This window comes from Camponotus floridanus, unplaced genomic scaffold (genome assembly GCF_003227725.1).
Source record: "Camponotus floridanus strain SB8 unplaced genomic scaffold, Cflo_v7.5 scaffold1, whole genome shotgun sequence".
NCBI lineage: Eukaryota > Metazoa > Arthropoda > Insecta > Hymenoptera > Formicidae > Camponotus > Camponotus floridanus.
Window position 1 is genome coordinate 9,434,488 of NW_020229214.1, and position 18,284 is coordinate 9,452,771.

The following is an 18,284-nucleotide window of genomic DNA, read 5'->3' on the forward strand; positions in this document are numbered from 1 at the left end:
TCTTCATAACACAGATAGAGAAGGAAAATATTTAATTCGCTGTGATTATACCGTGATATGTGACGAAGTTCTTGCTGCTATCGAACAACTTTGACGAGAAAATCCATCTTTGCAGCCTCTCCTTCCTTCCTGAAGAGAGAAAAGAATAGGCAGGCATGGCAGGTCTTGTTACAAAAACCAGTGGATTGATAAAAGGTATGAATAATTTTTTTTAAAAACTTTATCGTTAAATTTCTTTCGTGTTATTACTTCAAGAAAATTAAATTTATTGTAACTTGCAGATACACAGATTATTATATAACGTTTACTTATTCATTTTCATGACATAATTAATCGCACATGAAAAATGTCTAAAAACAAAAATTTGTTATTAATTTCTTATCATTTTTTGTCAAATATTTTGTGTCTGTAAACTCTCGTATCCTTCCTAATAATTTAATCTTATTCTATTAGGAGGTTATATTGACTTTTGAAAAGATGAACAAATATCAAAATTTGCCTTTGACAAAATCATCTATGAAATATTGAATCTTAAAGACTGATTAAAAAAATTAATTTAAAATCTTTATTATTTAATATTCTTCATCTCAATAATAAGAAAATTTAATCCAATATTTATTTGCTTCACACTTATATACAATTTTTACTCTTAACTATAAAATATCAAATAATATATGTGTATCAATTGCAGTTGGTATAAATAATGCAAAGCCTGTGCTGCATGTATGGCAGCAATATGCCAGGGTAGAATTGACACCACCCACTTTGAGAGACTTTCCTGCCATTCGAAAGGGCTTTTCAAATTTGATTCAGGCTGCGAAGACTGGTCGCTATCGTGAAGTCACCGTACGCGAGGCTGTCGTAAACACCTTGGTAGCTGCTGAAATATATTGTTGGTTCTATGTTGGAGAATGTATTGGAAAGCGACATCTTATTGGATACGATGTATAAGTATGCCATATATTTAATCTCTTGCATAGATAATTGTGTATAAATTATATAGATTTGGTCCTAAATATACAAAAATATAAATCGTACACTTTCTCTTTTAATAAGTATTACGATCTTTTATAGTAATATTTTTTTCTCCTAAAAATTCATTTATCTTGTATTATTATCTCGTACCTTCAAACTTGAGAAAATTGTCTTAATGTGTGTTGGCTCGCATACTGCCATATGCAAATTGCAGCAGTAACATGAACATTTAACGATCGTATCACGCCTACTTGAGGTATTTCTACACATGTGTCAAAGAGAGGTATGAAATTGGCAGGTATACCATCCTTCTCATTTCTGTGAAAAGTATATTCCTATGAAAATTAAATTGACTACACAAAGTATAATGCATTGCAAGTCAAAATTTAATTACCCTAAAACGAGAATAGTTTTTTTCTCGAATTTTGTTTGTAGAAGATTTATGCTATTGGCTGTTTGTTCAGCACCGATTAGAGACCATCCTGCGTTCTTTTTCTCAAACAAATACTTTTGTAATTCGTGTGGTTTCACCTAAAGGTTTTAAAACATTAATATTTTCATGTACAATTTGTAAAATTTTCATAAAAAGTTTCCAAAATCAAATCAAATTTTTCAAAATTTCAAACTTACATACCTGTAGTATATTTATCCATCTTTCTGCAGATACACTAAGGCACTGAAACTCCTTATCTTTTATATAATCCAAATTTGCAATAACTAATGCCTTGACTCCAAATATTTCACATGTCCTAGCAATTCCACCTAAATTTGGTGGCCGATTGATAAAAGATGCTACAACTATCAGACCTTCTTTATGTGATTGTAAATCTTGTTGATACATAGATTCCTTCATTGATTCAAAAATATCACTGTATAGTGGAATTGTAGATTTGGATGGATCCATTTTTTTCTGAATATCGTGTAAACCTTCTAAATAGGTTTCAACACTATTTGCTAATGATTCTGTATCATCTATAATACAATTATTTTATATTTTAGAAACTATATAATGTTTTTATTTTATTTTTTTAATTTACCTGCAAGAGATTTTGTGAGATATATAGAAGTTTTAGTCTCAGACAGAAATGAATCAATGTTATAAAGTTGTAGAGGATGATAATCATTATGTTCAAACATTAAGGCTTTGAATATATCTGGACTGATCCATTCATCAGAATTAATATTAGTCAACCGTGGTAATTCATAGTAAATTGTCTATAAATATAAAAATTAATATGTTAAATATCATTGATTTATAAAATAATTTCTTTTTTTTATTTGAGTAAATATATAATATATACCTGCAAACTATAATCATTGATTGGATGAAAACTCGAAAAGTAGAAATCATCCTGTATGCTAATCGAATTTTTTGTTAAACTACTATCTTGTAAATTAATTACAGCTGCCTGATATATGCCTTTGTATTCGGATATGCTATCATCATTTGCTTTTTTCATTAACTCATATAATTGTGTCAAAATAAACTAGATTGAAAAAATTAAAATGAATAAATATTATGAAATATACATACAGATACAAGCATTAATATGTAATGGTTAATTTTTTTACTTGCCTGGTTATAAAGACGTATATTAAATTGCTGACCTAAACAACATTGTGCTATGTATGGCAGAGCTGCGCGAATAAAATTTTTCTGATCATCATTTGATAGAAGTTGTGCAACATGATAAATAATACTGGCTATAGAAATTGTACATCCTGGTCGCTCTTTTATACCCTAAAAACATAACACTATGTTATAAAATTATTAACACTATGTTATATAATTAATTATATAAAAACAAATACATATAAAAAAATTTCTTTACAGGATTATGAAATTTACTTTGATTACCTTTGAGAAAAATTGCCATAGCTTATTATGCAGATTAATATTTTTCTTAAAAATTCGTATCATTATCCATTCTTGCATTAATCTCACACTGTGCTGATTGCTTTCTAGGAGAATTAAATCACATAACTTTTCCTGTAGCTGGACAACGAGTTCCTAAAATAGTTATTTATTCATTTCCTCTACAGTAGAGATAAAGAATTAAAATTCAATTAATAATAAGCACTTGGTCTACTCACTTCGCTCAGAACTGGTTCTAAAATCAACAAAATTTGCATTAATCTGTGTTTTAATTTATGTATGTAAGAGTTGTTAAAGTGTCTCTTGTTTTTGTATTTTTCCAATATTTCGAGTATAAGTGGCATAATTATCGCTGCATAATTTAATTCCAGATGGTTGATTATCTTATATAACAGTACAATCGCCTCTGCTCTAATTGCAGCATCGTTATTATAATCTCTGTTGTGAAAACATCGCAATTGACAAATTAATTTATAAATTATACATATATATTCACATGTATATATGTGTATGTATAAAATTGTATTATAAAAATTTATATTGATACACAGACTTGCTTACAATGTCAATATATGCTTTGGATAATATTGGCCCAAATGCTTGATTATAAATAAATGAGTATAATTTTCGATTCTTTTATCACGCCGAAGTACAGAACCGTGAAGAAGACAACTCAATAATGGTCTTTCCAATTTTAGCAAATTACATTCGTTCAATTTTTTCATTTTCAAAAGTAGTATTCTCTTAAATTTCGGCGTACTGTCTCCTTCTTCCACTAATTGATCTACAAACTGCAAAGAAAGATATTATAAAATATATATTATTATTATTATAAAATCAATGTATCATAAAAATCCTGATATATGTTTTTTGGATTATTTCTAACAACTTACTTCTGTTATAAATTGTATTGCATTAGGCAAAATCAAAAAGTTATCATTAATGATAATTCCCGTAAGATTCTGTATTGCTGTCCAAAAAATATTGTTCTTTTTACTGACAAAGATACATCTCCAGCATGATTTAAAAATATTTTCCAAAGTTTCTCTATCATTTGTAGTATTTATTACTTTATTATCAATCATTATTGTCAATATCGTTGCTATCTCAGAAATAATTTCGATTCCCCCTAACTCGAAAAATTTTAATAAATTAGACAGCAATGCGGCAGTGGAAATCCATGAATGTATCGGAGAATTCGTAAGATATTGATGCATGAGTTTCGAAAGAAGCAAATAATATTCCGATGCAATTTTTCCTCTTAAATCTGGTGTATTGTCATTATTAACGTTTACTGGAATCGCTTGTACGTTTAACAAATGTTTCGTATAAAAAGTTGTGGTTAACGGCAGAATTAAAATATTCTGGGTAAGATGCAAAAGATGTAATCCAAACAAGTATCCCACGTTTTGATGTTGCGTATTTTTTAATAAACGTATGCTTTCGTTTTGCAGCTTTTTCACATAATCGTTTGCACAGTGTGACATGACCAATTTTGCGTTAACGATATGCAAAGATACTATAACTATATATCTCGTGTAATCTTCGTACGTTAGTTCTGTGGCCATCTTTCTCACATTTTTAATTAGAAACTCAAAACCGAGGGGTCCGTATAATGATATCAAGTCCATGTAGTTGAAAGTTTCTTTGGAGAGATTTGATAAATGCGATATAAATTCTATCGCATCGATACTTGAGTCCATATCTGCATAAGGCCTCATACAATTTAAACAAAATAGCCATCTGCTGAATGCTTGTTCGCCGCGACAAATTATATTCTTCAGTATAAAATTCGCGTCATATAATAAATATGTTATCAACGCAAACGTCTTGAGGTTTATTTCAGGAGTGATATCTTTGTGCGAATATTTCAAACAAGTATTCTCCACAAAAGTTATGGCGTCTTCTTTCGTTAATACTTTTCTCAACCATGTTGTAATCACATTCCAGAGAGCACTTTCTCTTTTAAGACCTTCTTCAAAAGGAAACGCAGCTAAAGTATTAGCGAGTAATATCAGATTGTCTATTTTATGCACATAATCGGGGATTGCTCTTAAAAGTTCAATTTGAGACGCAATACGTAATATATGAGAATGCATATTCAGGTTCGTCTCCACTAAAGATTTAACGGCATTTAATTCATTGGTTTGCCAATTACATTGTATCTTATGCGAAACCGTTCGTAATGTGTGTATTATATAAAATATTGGCACAGGACCCCAAATTACTTTGCTAACTTTTTTCAGAAAATTATTAAGTAAATTACTTTCCTCTGTGCTAAAAAATATCGAGAGTTCTTTCACAATTTCTGGACATTCTTCATTAGATTGACATTCATAGAGAAAAGTATTATTGAGAACATTAACAAATAATTCTAGAAATTGTTCGTTAAACATAGTTCCATTTAACTTACAAATTTGTGATACACCCCATTTTACAATATTATTATTTTCATGCAGCAAAATTTTTTCAAAAATACATTGCAACCATATAATATCAAAACAGTTATTGCAGGATTTGTGTTCTTTATTCGCGTTTATTAAACTAGTTATATGAGTTAAAGCTGATGCTACTAAGTGATATTGTTTCTCTTCTAATGCTTCATATATCAAAAAAAATTTCTGCTTAACGCATTCTATCGATGAAGTTTCATTATTAGATTTATTACAAATAAATGGAGTAATTTGGGCCTTTATCAATCTCGAATTTACAAACTTAAGTGAAAAAATTTCATTTAGAGAATCGATTGCCTTTCTCATCAGATATAAAGCTTGTTTGCGATATTGTTGCAAAGGTGATTGTAATCCTTTTAATATTATTAACCAGAATGTGCTCTTGGTATAGATATCGCAATGTATATAAGTGAGATCTATTGAACTGGCTGATGTAAAACATGTATCTGCCATAATACTTAGGATAGTGAGAGATTCTTTCAAGTCACTTATTTCATCCAAAATATAATCCCACAGTGGAAATAAGATACATTCATGAGCAAAAATTTTCACCAACATAGGAAGTATCGAAGCAAACACTCTCCATTCAGAATCCTCTTCCTTTATCTTTATCCATGATTTGACAACATCCAAATACATAAAATTAAGTTCCTTTAATTCTTCTTCTTTACCGCTATTGCTTTCATTACGAAGAAATTCATACAAATGTAGAAATTCTAAAAAATATTCCAGTAACTTCATGTACATAATTCTACTATTGCTGTTTGTAAAATAGGCATCGCTCGAATGGAGAAAATTTTGCAAATGTTGTTTGATTGACTCAGTACTACAATAAAGTATCATTTGCAGAGCTATTATGTCATATAAGATTAAACTTTCCGAGGTACTTCGCAGATAATGCGGTGGAAAAATTGCTCTTATACTAGAAAAACAAATATTTTCCGCATCCGCAGGTATTTGATATCTTTTATTATCGCGATTTTCGATGGCATTAAATGCAAACTGATACTCGTGACATAACAGCATTCGACAGATTTCAAGTTTATTTATATCCAATTGTTCTTCAGTCATCCCATTATTGTAAAACTGTACAAAACGATGATGTAAAACGAATGTGCCATTCGTACATTTGCGGTCATTTGTTGGGGTTTGTAAAATCGAAATGTCCAGTGTCGAAATACGTAAATAACGATTATGCAGATCCATTCTATTTCTTATTCTTTCATAATTATTTTAAATCATATAAAAATTAATTGTTCTGTTAATGTATTTCGTAGAATGACAAAGTAGATACAAACACTGTGTTATCCTGTCATTTGAAAGTGAAAGAGAGTCTGGAAAGTATCGAATATTTTCAAAACGATCGTTATTCCGCAAGCTTCTGGCACAGTCTATTAATCTGTGTCAAAGATCTCCTACAATGTCACAGAATTAATTGTATTACTCGCGTATGCATTTAATTATAAAGGTAATTACCTCTGATTATTTTTATAATCAAATATTATCATAATAAACATTACACGTATAATATAAAATCCACCTTTATTTTAACCAATAAAATTACACGTGGACGCGCGTAAACAAGTGTCATAAGTTATCAAGCTTTATGATAATTCGCGATAACACAAGTTTCACTCTCCACACTAACGCTCTATCGTGGCCACAATAAGAAGCAATAAGTCAAGTTGCGCGGATGATAAATTTAAAAAAATGAAAAATTACACAGATGATACATCCTACATATGGTAAATTCCATAGATGATAAATTGTGGGAGAAACACGCTAGATGGTCCAGAGATATTTAGTTGGATTATCAGAGGCATTCACAGAGTCTACGGATTTCCTTCGATCGGTTTAAAATTGATTTTTTTTCCTCCAAAAATTATCAAGGTAGATAGATATAATCATTATCACGAATTTCCAATTCGATACACGTTAATATAATTTTAATATTAAATCGATATTATAAGTAAAATCAACTTCGAAGATTAGTCCTCAAACGAGAATTGCATTATCGCAATGTTATTAGTTCCGCTAGCAAATTTGCAATTTTTCCGGCCTTTAATGTCAGATTGCGATAAAGATTCTGCGCGCGTCACGTTTTCCAATATTGTAGTACCTGATTACATGATTACGCGATTATACATGATTTTGATGGAATCTATAACGGGCCTCGTCTGTACAGAATCATCTTTTACGTTGTTACAGGAATACGGAAATTTTCAGAATTAAATTTGAAGATTTCTCAGAAGCGACAAAAAGTAAATTTTTTTTTCCTTTTTTTTATCTTTTGGCATGCAATATCATTATTTTTAATGATGATCAAGTCATCCGTGAAGTATCCGTGAGATAATCGACTTCCTTATCTTATGCCTTTTAGATTGCAGTCGAATTGTAAAATGTGTACAGAGCAATATATGGCTAAACTAACAATAAGCTCTTAACTAAACTAAAAAGATAGAATTAAAATTAGAATAAAATTGGACGTTGTAGCAAGTGGGCACGGATCCAACGCGTTGCGAGATATTTGACGAGATTTCTTACATTGAGTGTTAAACGACAACGCAATAGGACGCGTGGGAAGCAAAGAGCAGGTGGAATTTTCCCTCCGATAGGAAATGTGTATTCTGGTGTGTTTTTTCTTTAAATAATTATCGAATTATTCTCGCATATGTGTGTTTTACACGCATGCGTTGCGTGACTTGATAGCGATTAAAAATAAATGTGCGTGTGTGCGTAAATAAATTGCTTGCGCGATGATTGGAAGTAAATCCTGCGCGATTAGCTACACAAGTTTCAAGTAATATAATTCGCCCTAGAAATAAATAGGCGCCAAATGTTGCGTGACCATTATCCAAGGACAACGTCATCGATATTGCACGCTATGCTCGCGTGTATTGCTTGAAAAATATGCACATTGGACGTCGTGAATAAGTGGCTTTTAACATATATGGATATTCATCAAAAGTATCTTGTGTAAAGATGGACTTTCAAGAGGAACGCGTCACGTATCTAGACAAGTATAATGATCGATCGAATGCGAGAGAGAGTAATTCGATAATTCGCGCTGATCGCGCGAACAATAGTCAGCAGTCTAACTACTTGACACGTGCCACACACTTATCCAAGGTTGAATGACAAGTAACTGTCTCTCTCTTTCTTCTTTCTTTTTCCCTCTATCTTAAAAGCATCTTGCATATTATTAACGCATTACTCTAATATCCTCTTTTATACAGTATTAATAAATATTTTTACATTTAAATATCAGTAAAGTAGGTTCTAGAATACGGTTCTAAAGATCAATATGTATTTTCCGGTTTTAAATATATAAAAATATTTTAAATTACACACTGACATATGGTGGTAACGTTACAATAGCGTACGAGTTTTAGGATCATAATTATCAAGCACAAATGAATGTGGGCGTACGTATAAGTTACATTTCTCAATTTTATCCTCTAGATCGAATTGTGAGATAATTCATCGGGTCAATTACACTGTGCAGTGAAAAATGCCGTTCAAAATTACCCTCCCTCCTCCCACACTCTATTTACTAACGCGCATGCGCACAGCTTTCCGTACAGTGTACACATGTATACAACACATCACGTCATAGCGCGCGTCGTGTGACGCACCGCGTCGGCTTCGTTGGTGCATCAGCTGGTCGCGGTAGCCGTAGCGTGCATTAGGTACTGACAAGTCCGCTCGAAAATCGAGACGCGTTACATAAAGCGAGCGAAGGGCCACAATGTGTGTGATGAATAGCGGTTGAATACAGTATCGTGTTGTAGCGTGACGTTTTTTTTTTTCTTCTTTTCCTTTTAGGTGATCGTGAAGGGAAGGTGATCTCGTGTCAGGGTCCCGTCTCGAAAGAGATAGCCGCTCTCAATACCGCTAGTACGTTCTCGCGAAAACGAGATTCGTTCAAGGACGTGTGTTCATTGGACGCTTGGACTTAATTCACAAAGGAGGCAAGGATCAATCGAGACGTATCTTCATTTCGTCGCGTCTTTTACGCTCTCGTGCGAGGAGAGATCATCATACGTTACATTATCTGTCACGCGCGCGCGATGTGCTCGTAGCGACAGTGACAGCTCCGCTATAAGAACTTGCGACACTCTTTTGTGCGTCAGTGCGGCAATTCTACGCCCACGCGCGAGTTATTAGGTTTGTTCCCTTAAGCTCATTTTCTGCAATTTTTCACTGTTCCTTCCTTTCGAATTTCTCAGTTTATCTCGTTCCAGTTCAGCTAAAAAAAATCTAATCTATTGCATATCGCCGTCTGTTGAACTCGAATCCGAGCGTGTGCTTGTGATTACGCTCGATTGACAGTTTGTCAACGTCAACGTCGAAATGTCTGGCAATATAAGAGATGTCGATCCGTTCTCTGAATTGCCCATGGAACAAGATCCCTGCGAAGGTATGTAGACAAAGTATGCATATTACCGCATTAAGTATATATTATTACCTATTAAAGCCAGACAACAAGGCAATTCAGTCTTAAGTGGCAAAGTTAGGTTGATATCGCTTATCGCGAACATACATCGAGCGCGCCTTATGTTTGTGGAATGTTTAAACTAGAAAATTTTTGAGAACACTTAAGTACAGTACTGTACATAATAAAACGTACGAGAGGGAAAAATATTCTTTTAATTAAAATACATATACCTTTTGTTTTGATGTAAAATTGAATTTATTTATTTAAATTTATCGCGCAATACATTTATATCGGTATACGCATCTTTTCTAAAAATAGCTCGCAAATATTGGATTACAAATCGTGTAGAGAATTCATGAATGTAGGTGTTTGAAAATTTGAAAAATTAATGAAAAAATCTTTTATCTTTACAAATGTCTTTTTTATTAAAGCATGTTAATAGTTTTTTTTTAATTTAAAAGATTCAAATTATCCAATATCTTTTTGCTTCTATTATATATTAAGATATATATTAAGATATTATATATAAAGATTAATATTTTATATAAATGATCAAAATAAAAAAGTAATTGTGAATTAATGTATGTATATGTAATTACTATTAATGTTGTATCACTGTAATTATAAAGAGATAATGTGTAATATGAAATGATTTATGTTACAAAGACGATGACAAAGCAATCATAGAGGAAAGTCTAAAGGACAATGTAGAAATTGTAAATGAAGTTGCTTATGCAGAACCTTTGATTGCTGAAGCAATACGATGGTTTTATAAAGATGGCGTTGACAAAAGATGGAACGAATTTGGCGGGTATGACAGCTTAAGAATCGAGAAAATCTATCAGGAACGTCAAAGTTTAATTAGAGAAAATAACTGCGAGATAAACGGTTTACCACCTCCTGAGAAAATTGTAGTTAGAGGAGGCATGTACGATGTCGAAATTGACAATATGAAATGTGTTTCCATATATTGGCCAGGTGAGAGAGAATATCATGAATTAATTTTTATTATTTCATAGTCTTTACTTTATTATCTCATAGCTTTATTTGCTACTGTTAATTTGTACTTTATGCCATTGAGCACTTATTGTAATTATTGGTTCAATTAATGTTAATACGAGTCAACGTAATTGACGCGAATATATGTGAATGTCTTGATAATAATTCTACGCCTGTCTAGATTTCTGTATATTTGCTTGTTTGTGTGCAGTATATCTGTACTGCAGAGATTACTTTGTCCTTGGGGTTATTATAGCCAATTTCTATTGACTGTGTGCCTATTATGACTCCCAACATGTGTGAAACAAATATAATACAGGCTATGGATTTTATACCGTACAGAAAACTCTATTGAGATATCTTAATAAAATCTATATTAAGTTAATTATTGTTTATAAATGTTTTTACAATGTATATAATATATGTATATAATAATATACAAATTATATATAAATTATATATTATAATAATAATATGTTATTTATTATAATAAGTTATTTAGAAGTTTATTGGTCTTATTACTGTGCATAAATTTACAAGTCATGTTTACATATTTTTTCTTTTTTGTTAATTATTTTATAACTCTAATGTTTTATACAAAATTATCTGTTAAATTCATTAATTAATTATTCATTAAATGTTTGGATAAAAATAGGAAATCTAAAATCTTGCATTTGTTAAACAAAATTAATAAAAGTATAGAAGAAAAAATATCTAGTTTTCTAAAAAGAAAACTCTAATATAAATTTTATATAAAATATTGCACATATGTATTTGTAATTTGAGTTTATATAAAGATGTAATATATTGTGTAAATTTTTTAATAAAGGTGAAGAATGGGAGATTATGAGGGGTACATGGTATTATGATGGAAGTTGGATACCATTAGAAACAGAACATTCCAAAGTGATAGAAGAAGTCCATCTTAAATTATTCCAAAAGGAAAGGAAAAACAATCAAAGTATTTCAAATTGTGATATAAATGCTCCTCAATCCTATAAAGGTATTTTTTTCAATTTTATTCTTTTTGAGTTTGTCAATTCTATATAACATGTATGTATCAATGCTAAAACTTTTGTTATTGTAATGTCTTTTTAGTATTACATACCGAACAGTTCCCTCAATTTCATGTCGATTGGCATTCAATTAATGATGTGACACTGTATAGTGAATATACACCTACTAAATTGATGCGCAGTGTTACGTCAAAATTAGGCTTTGCAAAAAGTAAGTATAAAATTGCAAATGAAAGTAATTAAAGCTGTATTTTTACATATTATATGAATATATTTACATCTTTTTTTAATTTTAATTACAGCAACAGGCTATCGATTAAAAAGGGGTTATAAAACGCTTGCAAATATAGAGGATAAGCCACGTGATATTGATCATATAGTATTTGTTGTTCATGGGATAGGGCAAAAGCGTGATACGGGAAAAATAATACGTAACACTACATGGTATAAAAATAGGGATTTCTTTTATGAATCTCATTTAATACAATATTTTTATATCATAATAAGTCGTTAAATATGATTGAAATAACAGTTTTAGGGATTGTGTGGATTGGCTTAAACAGAAATATTTTCCAAACTCCAAACACAGAGTAGAATTTTTTGCAGTTGAATGGCGGTCATCGTTAAAATTAGACGGAGGTAAAACAAAAATTTTATAACGCGAGAAAAAATAAATATTTTTAATAATAAATACGTCAATTTTTTTTCTTCAGATATAGTAGACGCAATTACGCCCTATAGCGTATTAAGCATACGTCACTTGCTAAATACATCAGCAATGGATATTTTATATTATACGAGTCCATTATATGGTGCTGAAGTTCGAACCGGTTTGCAGAAGGAGTTAAATAGATTATACTTTATGTTTGCAAGCCGACATCCTGGTTGGCAAGGAAAAGTTTCAATTTTGGCACATTCTTTAGGATGTGTAATTGTATATGACATAGTTACAGGCTGGGTGGGACATGACACGCGACTTCCATCTCCGCAGGCACAAGAAGTTTTATTGCAAGGATTAGAATTTCCTGTAAGTTATTACAGTTCTTTAAGCAATACATAATAAAGTAATTTTAATTAATAAATTTAATTATTATAATAATTATATTTTAAAAGAACACCGAAAAAATCACATTCTCTTGTTTACAGATCGAAAATTTATTTTGTTTGGGTTCGCCGTTATCTGTATTTCTAGCGCTGCGTACACGTGCTCCATCCAATAGATTAGACGTGATGCCGCAAAGTTTATGCAAGAGATTTTACAATATATTTCACTGGTCTGATCCAGTGGCTTACCGGATGGAACCACTTTTAGAAAGAGACTATAGCAAAGTTGAACCAGTTCTTATACCGCCATATGGTGGAATCGATGGACAGCACATGCCACAATCGCCTTCGTCATTGAACAATGTGGATCCAACTTTATCGCCTACAGGTATTTTAGTCTTTATGTTTTTATTACTGTCAATTATAAGCAATATATATGTATATAATTGTCGTTATTATGCTGTTATAATAATCTTTAAATTAAAATTGTGCAATTTAAATAAAATAATTGGCACAAATGATAAAAAATGTTTACTATTTAATCTGTTGCCACTCAAAGATTAAAAGCTATAAATATATCATGAATTTTTTACTGTATTTCCTTCATAGTATAATTAAATATATTAATAGAAGGTGACGATAAAGATGATAGTCCAGTGGATACACCTCGTAATGCAGAGAAAGGCTGGAGTCTTTGGGATTTAGTGCGAGGCGGATGGGCTGTTAAGGAAGGCCCATCTTCGCCAACACCAGATTCAAATCCACCGATCCGTCCAGGTCAAGGTACGTGCGTGTCGCGATTAATTTCACAGCATAATACTTTTTCTGTAAATCATACAAATCTTACAAATATTTTCTTTTGCTTCATTAGAATTAACGCAACGACTGGATTATGTACTACGTGCAGTCGGCTTAGGAAGGAATTATTTATACACGGTAACAGCCCATACAGCGTATTGGAATAACTATGACGTGGCCTATTTTGTATTAACAAGACTGTTCCCGACGTTGGAAACGTGATGGCGGTTTAAACATTTTAACGCAGAACTTCGTTTTCTGCTAAAATGTTCTAGTCCACTATAGGCCTACGTCGAATATGTGATATCGCAAATAGGCCTACACCACCAAAACAATCTGTGATAACGGAAAAACGATACAATAATGTAAATTCTGTAGAAATCAATCGTTTTATAATGTTTGCATAATTTAATGTATATATCAAACTGTATATATCAAGTTATAGAAGACAAGAAAACTTTGTCTCTGCTCGTTTCGAAAGTAATTTGTTTGTACCAAATATGACGCAATTAATATTTATATATAAAGTAATAAAGACAAAGAGAGGAAAAGAGAAAGAGAGATTTGGCATATTATAGGAATACATGAAAGAAATAAGTTTTCGCGAATTACGTTACTTCCTGATATAAATATAGTTTATGCACAGTATTTATTAAAAGTACGATATTTTACAAACTCTCTATGTCTTGTTGCGAGATACAAAACAATTGTTTTTGGATAGTTTATGGGCAACTAATATATTCTTATTGCGCCTTTGTTATTTATATATCGCCGTATATAAATAACATATTTTAAGATTAGCGTCCGTATTAAGTGCGTTATTGGTCTTAAAGTAGAACGAATTAAGCTAAACTGATGCTCTTACGAATTTTTCTTATATATTTCATATAGATTTAAATCATATGAATCGACTTATGAGAACACTTACATTCAGAATTTAATAATAATGCAGAAACATAAAACACCACAACACTAATTTATATAGGCTTTTAAATAATATATACATATATGTATATGTGTATGTGTATATATATATATATATATATATATATATATATATAATTCTTTGAGATATATATGCTACTTATGAAAATACGTAGCATAATTTTTGTATCTGTCTGATTTTATACATATCTCTTTAATATTTAATAGCAAGTCATTATTCTTGTAATATTATAATTATGTAACACTTTTTTCATATCGCGCTTTAGAGAGTTTACTTAAGCACAAAGTATTATGCATTTTTCTAAACTGAAAGAATTTAAATCGACTTAAGAAAATTTTGAACATGATGATGCTATCCATGCTTCTCTGTAAAGAAATTTTACAAAAATAAAGTTTAAAACTACTCTGATTAGATATTTTTAAATTCAAAATATGAAATGGCGTGCGATATAATTATTTATTCATAAAAAAATATATTTTTCTTTATTAAAAATTTAGCAAAAATTCTGTGATTAAAAAATTAGATAATGTTGATAATATAATTAACCAAAAGAATTAAGACCTTCTATTAAAGATGGTAATTATTTTTATATCTAATTCATGATTTTTTTTGTGATATTTTTGTTGTTAAATTATGAGGCTTTTTAGGAAATATCGAAATTCATTATAATATTAAACCTTGCACAATTATTGGTTAATACGAGTAGTGTTTTTCTTATACATTTAAATATGGCATCAATATCACAATTTATATGTTTAATCTTTATAGGTCAGTTAATTATTGCTAAATTATAATATTTTATTTGTTGAATATTTTAATATTTATATCGTGTTATAATATAAACTTAAATGAATTTCTGATGTAATTTTCGGTAAAAGTTTTATTTTTATGTTTTCTGTTGAAGAATATATTATGTATGTTTTCTTGCGCGAATAAAATTTATAGATTGTATTTTATTATATATATTTAGAAAAAGACGAAAATATATCATAAAATCGCGCTTTGCGATTATCATAACAATTTAATACGCGACAATAACAAAGAAATTTATTATATGCGATTTATTATATGCGATTATATGCGAGGATAAAAAGATATCAAATTTTATATAATATGGAATCATTATCAATGGAATCATTAGATGTATAGAAACATCGATATACAAGTAATTTTTTAAATATAGAAAATAATAGGATAATCCATTATTATATGATCAAAAATTTATGTTTAAAGAAAACTTCTATGATATAATACTAACAAAAGCTTAAAACAAGCAATCTGCCATAGTAATAAAATTATCATAAGATATTTCAAGTCTATGTATTAACGAATACATGTGTTTCAACATATTAAAGAGAAATCAAGTTTTTCTAGATCTTACAATTAGATTTTTCAAGAATGAAGCTATCATGTCTTTTTTTATAAGAATACTTACTGTTTATAAGAATACTTACTGTTTATTAGTAAATGCACCAGACAAAAAGTGAAAAAGCGAAGATTCAAAAAAGTTGAATATAAATCACTGCAATAAAATATTAAAATTATCTTTTATACAAAAAACTTAGTAATTTGATTCTACAAATATTTCTGCAAATCTCCATTATATGGATTATAAAATTTTTTTGTAAGAAATAGCAAAAAAACAGATATCATATCAATACATATTTGTTATTTACAGATCTCTTATATTTTGAAATCCAGATCGTCTATAAATATAGAAAATTGACATATTGTAAAATATGTAGCCTTTTCGATGATTTGATATTTTTAGTCGAAGAGTGTGCAAAATAGAGAAAATATCATATTTATGACATTGATCAATAAAATTTATATGTTTTATACTATCAGTCACATAACTTTTCAATGTTTCATATCACATAGAGTAAAATTTTTTTTGTGCAAAAAATGAACATTTTATATCTGTTCTTTGTATGCTACGTTATATGTAATTTGAAAGCATTTTTAAATAAATATATTACGAAAAATGCTTTCTTTTTGTACATTAATTACATGACATCGACAAAAAACATTTTAATACAAATTTCAGTCGACTGTTTTTTATTATGCTTCATATATATTTGTGTGTAATTATGATCAAAGAACATTAATCTCTTTATATTTATTTCAATCCAATGTCATAAAGATTTAGATTTAAGAGAGGATCGATTTTAGAGTTATAGTGTTTTACATATTTTAAAATGATTAAATACTGTTTTATATATGACTTTATTGATCGTACCGTGGATACAGTACAAAATTGCATTACAGCGTGATTGATATGAAGAAAAATACGATCGGAATATCAAATGCACATTGCATCAATATAAAGATGTGCAAATAGCCTCGACGGCGGCTTATGTATTCAAATGGTTATATTTTGTGTAGAAATGCGAATATACGTACAAGATTCAAATCAGTCTCGATAAAATTTTTTTCACACTTATATTTCTCGATAGTACGAGGCCCTGGCGATATACATATACATAAAAATAAAAACTGTTTCTTACTTAAAATTAATTCACAATATATAAAAATATTGCCGCGTATAAATAAGTCAATGAATCATCTGTTACATATCGATGACGAATTAAAATCATATATCTGTTACTTTACATTATTAATACAATAAATATCTATGTAAAAATATTTATATACTTATCTTAATAGCGACTCATCGCCGTACTTTTAAAAATTATTAAAGATTATTAAATAAAACGTAAAGAAATGTATATTATATATGGCATTTCAAATTGAAAATATTCGAAAATTGAGAAAGTATATCGAAAATTATTTAAATTTATTATTACAATTGTATACAGGGTGATTCTAAAGAAACGTTTGTCTTTAAAATATCAAATTTTTGAATGAATTCTAAGACGATTTTTCCTCGCAAAATTTTACTCGTTCCATAAGTAGTGAACTATTTCCCTTTATAGTTTAAAAATTAAGCTCCGGGCAAAATTTTGCAAGAGGAAAAATCGTCTTAGAATTCATTCAAGAATTTGATATTTTAAAGACAAACGTTTGTTCAGAATCACCCTATATATTAACGATATATGAATATGTGTGTTATTCATAGTTTATTCGCGAATGAGGCAAATATAAAAAGAATATAAAATATATATAAAGTTTCGATGAAATGCACATAATCGCCTTTAATTTAATTTGCTAACATTCAAGAGTATAAGCCATCAATAATAATTTTGCACATGGATACTATCTATCCATACAGCAGAACATTACAGCAATATTGCCGCAATATTGCAGTGTTACTGCAATGTTACAACAATATTAATAATATTACTGCAATATTCTGTGCTGTATGGGTAATCATAAGCAAGGCGCATATGTCACATCCTACGGGAATACATAATATGTGTATGTCTGACAGTACATATAAATTATTTGCTCGAACAAATAACAGATCCTATTCAATTTTCGCATACAAAGAATCGCGGATAGAGTAAGTAAAAGCGGTTTAAATATTCAAAATATCTATGCACATTCTATATTCTGAAAAATGTTTTTTTTTTCTTTTTTTTATTTTATTACGGAATACAATGATGTTCGTTACTACATGATTTCGTTGCCAGATATATTTAGAAAAAATTTTTATTTAATATATATAAATATATATAAACAAAAATATACTAGCAATATTCTCTCGAATCTTTATGTATTCTGAATTATATTTGACTGTATTCAGTTAGTATATGTCATTTAGGGTATTTATCACCAA

At 29.7% G+C, this 18,284-nt stretch overlaps 3 protein-coding genes across 10 annotated transcripts; 2 read left to right on the forward strand and 1 right to left on the reverse strand.

Moving 5' to 3' along the window:
• The first annotated feature begins 20 nt into the window (after positions 1-20).
• On the forward strand, positions 21-1,037 carry LOC105249677 (ATP synthase subunit g, mitochondrial). Its single transcript, XM_011255327.3, has 2 exons — positions 21-195; positions 692-1,037. Exons 1-2 carry the CDS (start codon positions 156-158, stop codon positions 949-951), a joined length of 300 nt encoding a protein of 99 aa, XP_011253629.1. The 5' UTR covers positions 21-155; the 3' UTR covers positions 952-1,037.
• A 69-nt stretch (positions 1,038-1,106) lies between these two features.
• On the reverse strand, positions 1,107-6,940 carry LOC105249676. Of its 2 annotated transcripts, XM_025406987.1 has the most exons (11): positions 6,781-6,940; positions 3,745-6,719; positions 3,413-3,642; positions 3,070-3,289; positions 2,834-2,986; positions 2,552-2,716; positions 2,277-2,462; positions 2,013-2,190; positions 1,610-1,947; positions 1,370-1,506; positions 1,107-1,293 (listed from the first exon to the last, which is right to left on the reverse strand). In XM_025406987.1, the coding sequence occupies exons 2-11, from the start codon at positions 6,508-6,510 to the stop codon at positions 1,128-1,130; spliced, it is 4,539 nt and encodes a 1,512-aa protein (XP_025262772.1). In that variant the 5' UTR covers positions 6,511-6,719; positions 6,781-6,940; the 3' UTR covers positions 1,107-1,127. The 2 variants fall into 2 exon arrangements, with proteins under 2 accessions (XP_025262772.1, XP_011253628.1); XM_011255326.3 differs by lacking the exon at positions 6,781-6,940 and having other exon boundaries at positions 3,745-6,747.
• A 189-nt stretch (positions 6,941-7,129) lies between these two features.
• Positions 7,130-14,581, forward strand: LOC105249675 (phospholipase DDHD1). 7 transcript variants are annotated; one of them, XM_011255322.2, is made up of 12 exons: positions 7,130-7,194; positions 9,130-9,471; positions 9,549-9,724; positions 10,409-10,720; positions 11,571-11,744; positions 11,840-11,968; positions 12,060-12,201; positions 12,290-12,396; positions 12,471-12,784; positions 12,904-13,189; positions 13,432-13,584; positions 13,673-14,581. In XM_011255322.2, exons 3-12 carry the CDS (start codon positions 9,658-9,660, stop codon positions 13,819-13,821), a joined length of 1,833 nt encoding a protein of 610 aa, XP_011253624.1. In that variant the 5' UTR covers positions 7,130-7,194; positions 9,130-9,471; positions 9,549-9,657; the 3' UTR covers positions 13,822-14,581. The 7 variants fall into 7 exon arrangements, with proteins under 7 accessions (XP_011253624.1, XP_011253619.1, XP_011253623.1 ...); XM_011255317.3 differs by lacking the exon at positions 7,130-7,194 and adding an exon at positions 7,712-7,934; XM_011255321.3 differs by lacking the exon at positions 7,130-7,194 and adding an exon at positions 7,982-8,445.
• The last annotated feature ends 3,703 nt before the right edge of the window (positions 14,582-18,284 follow it).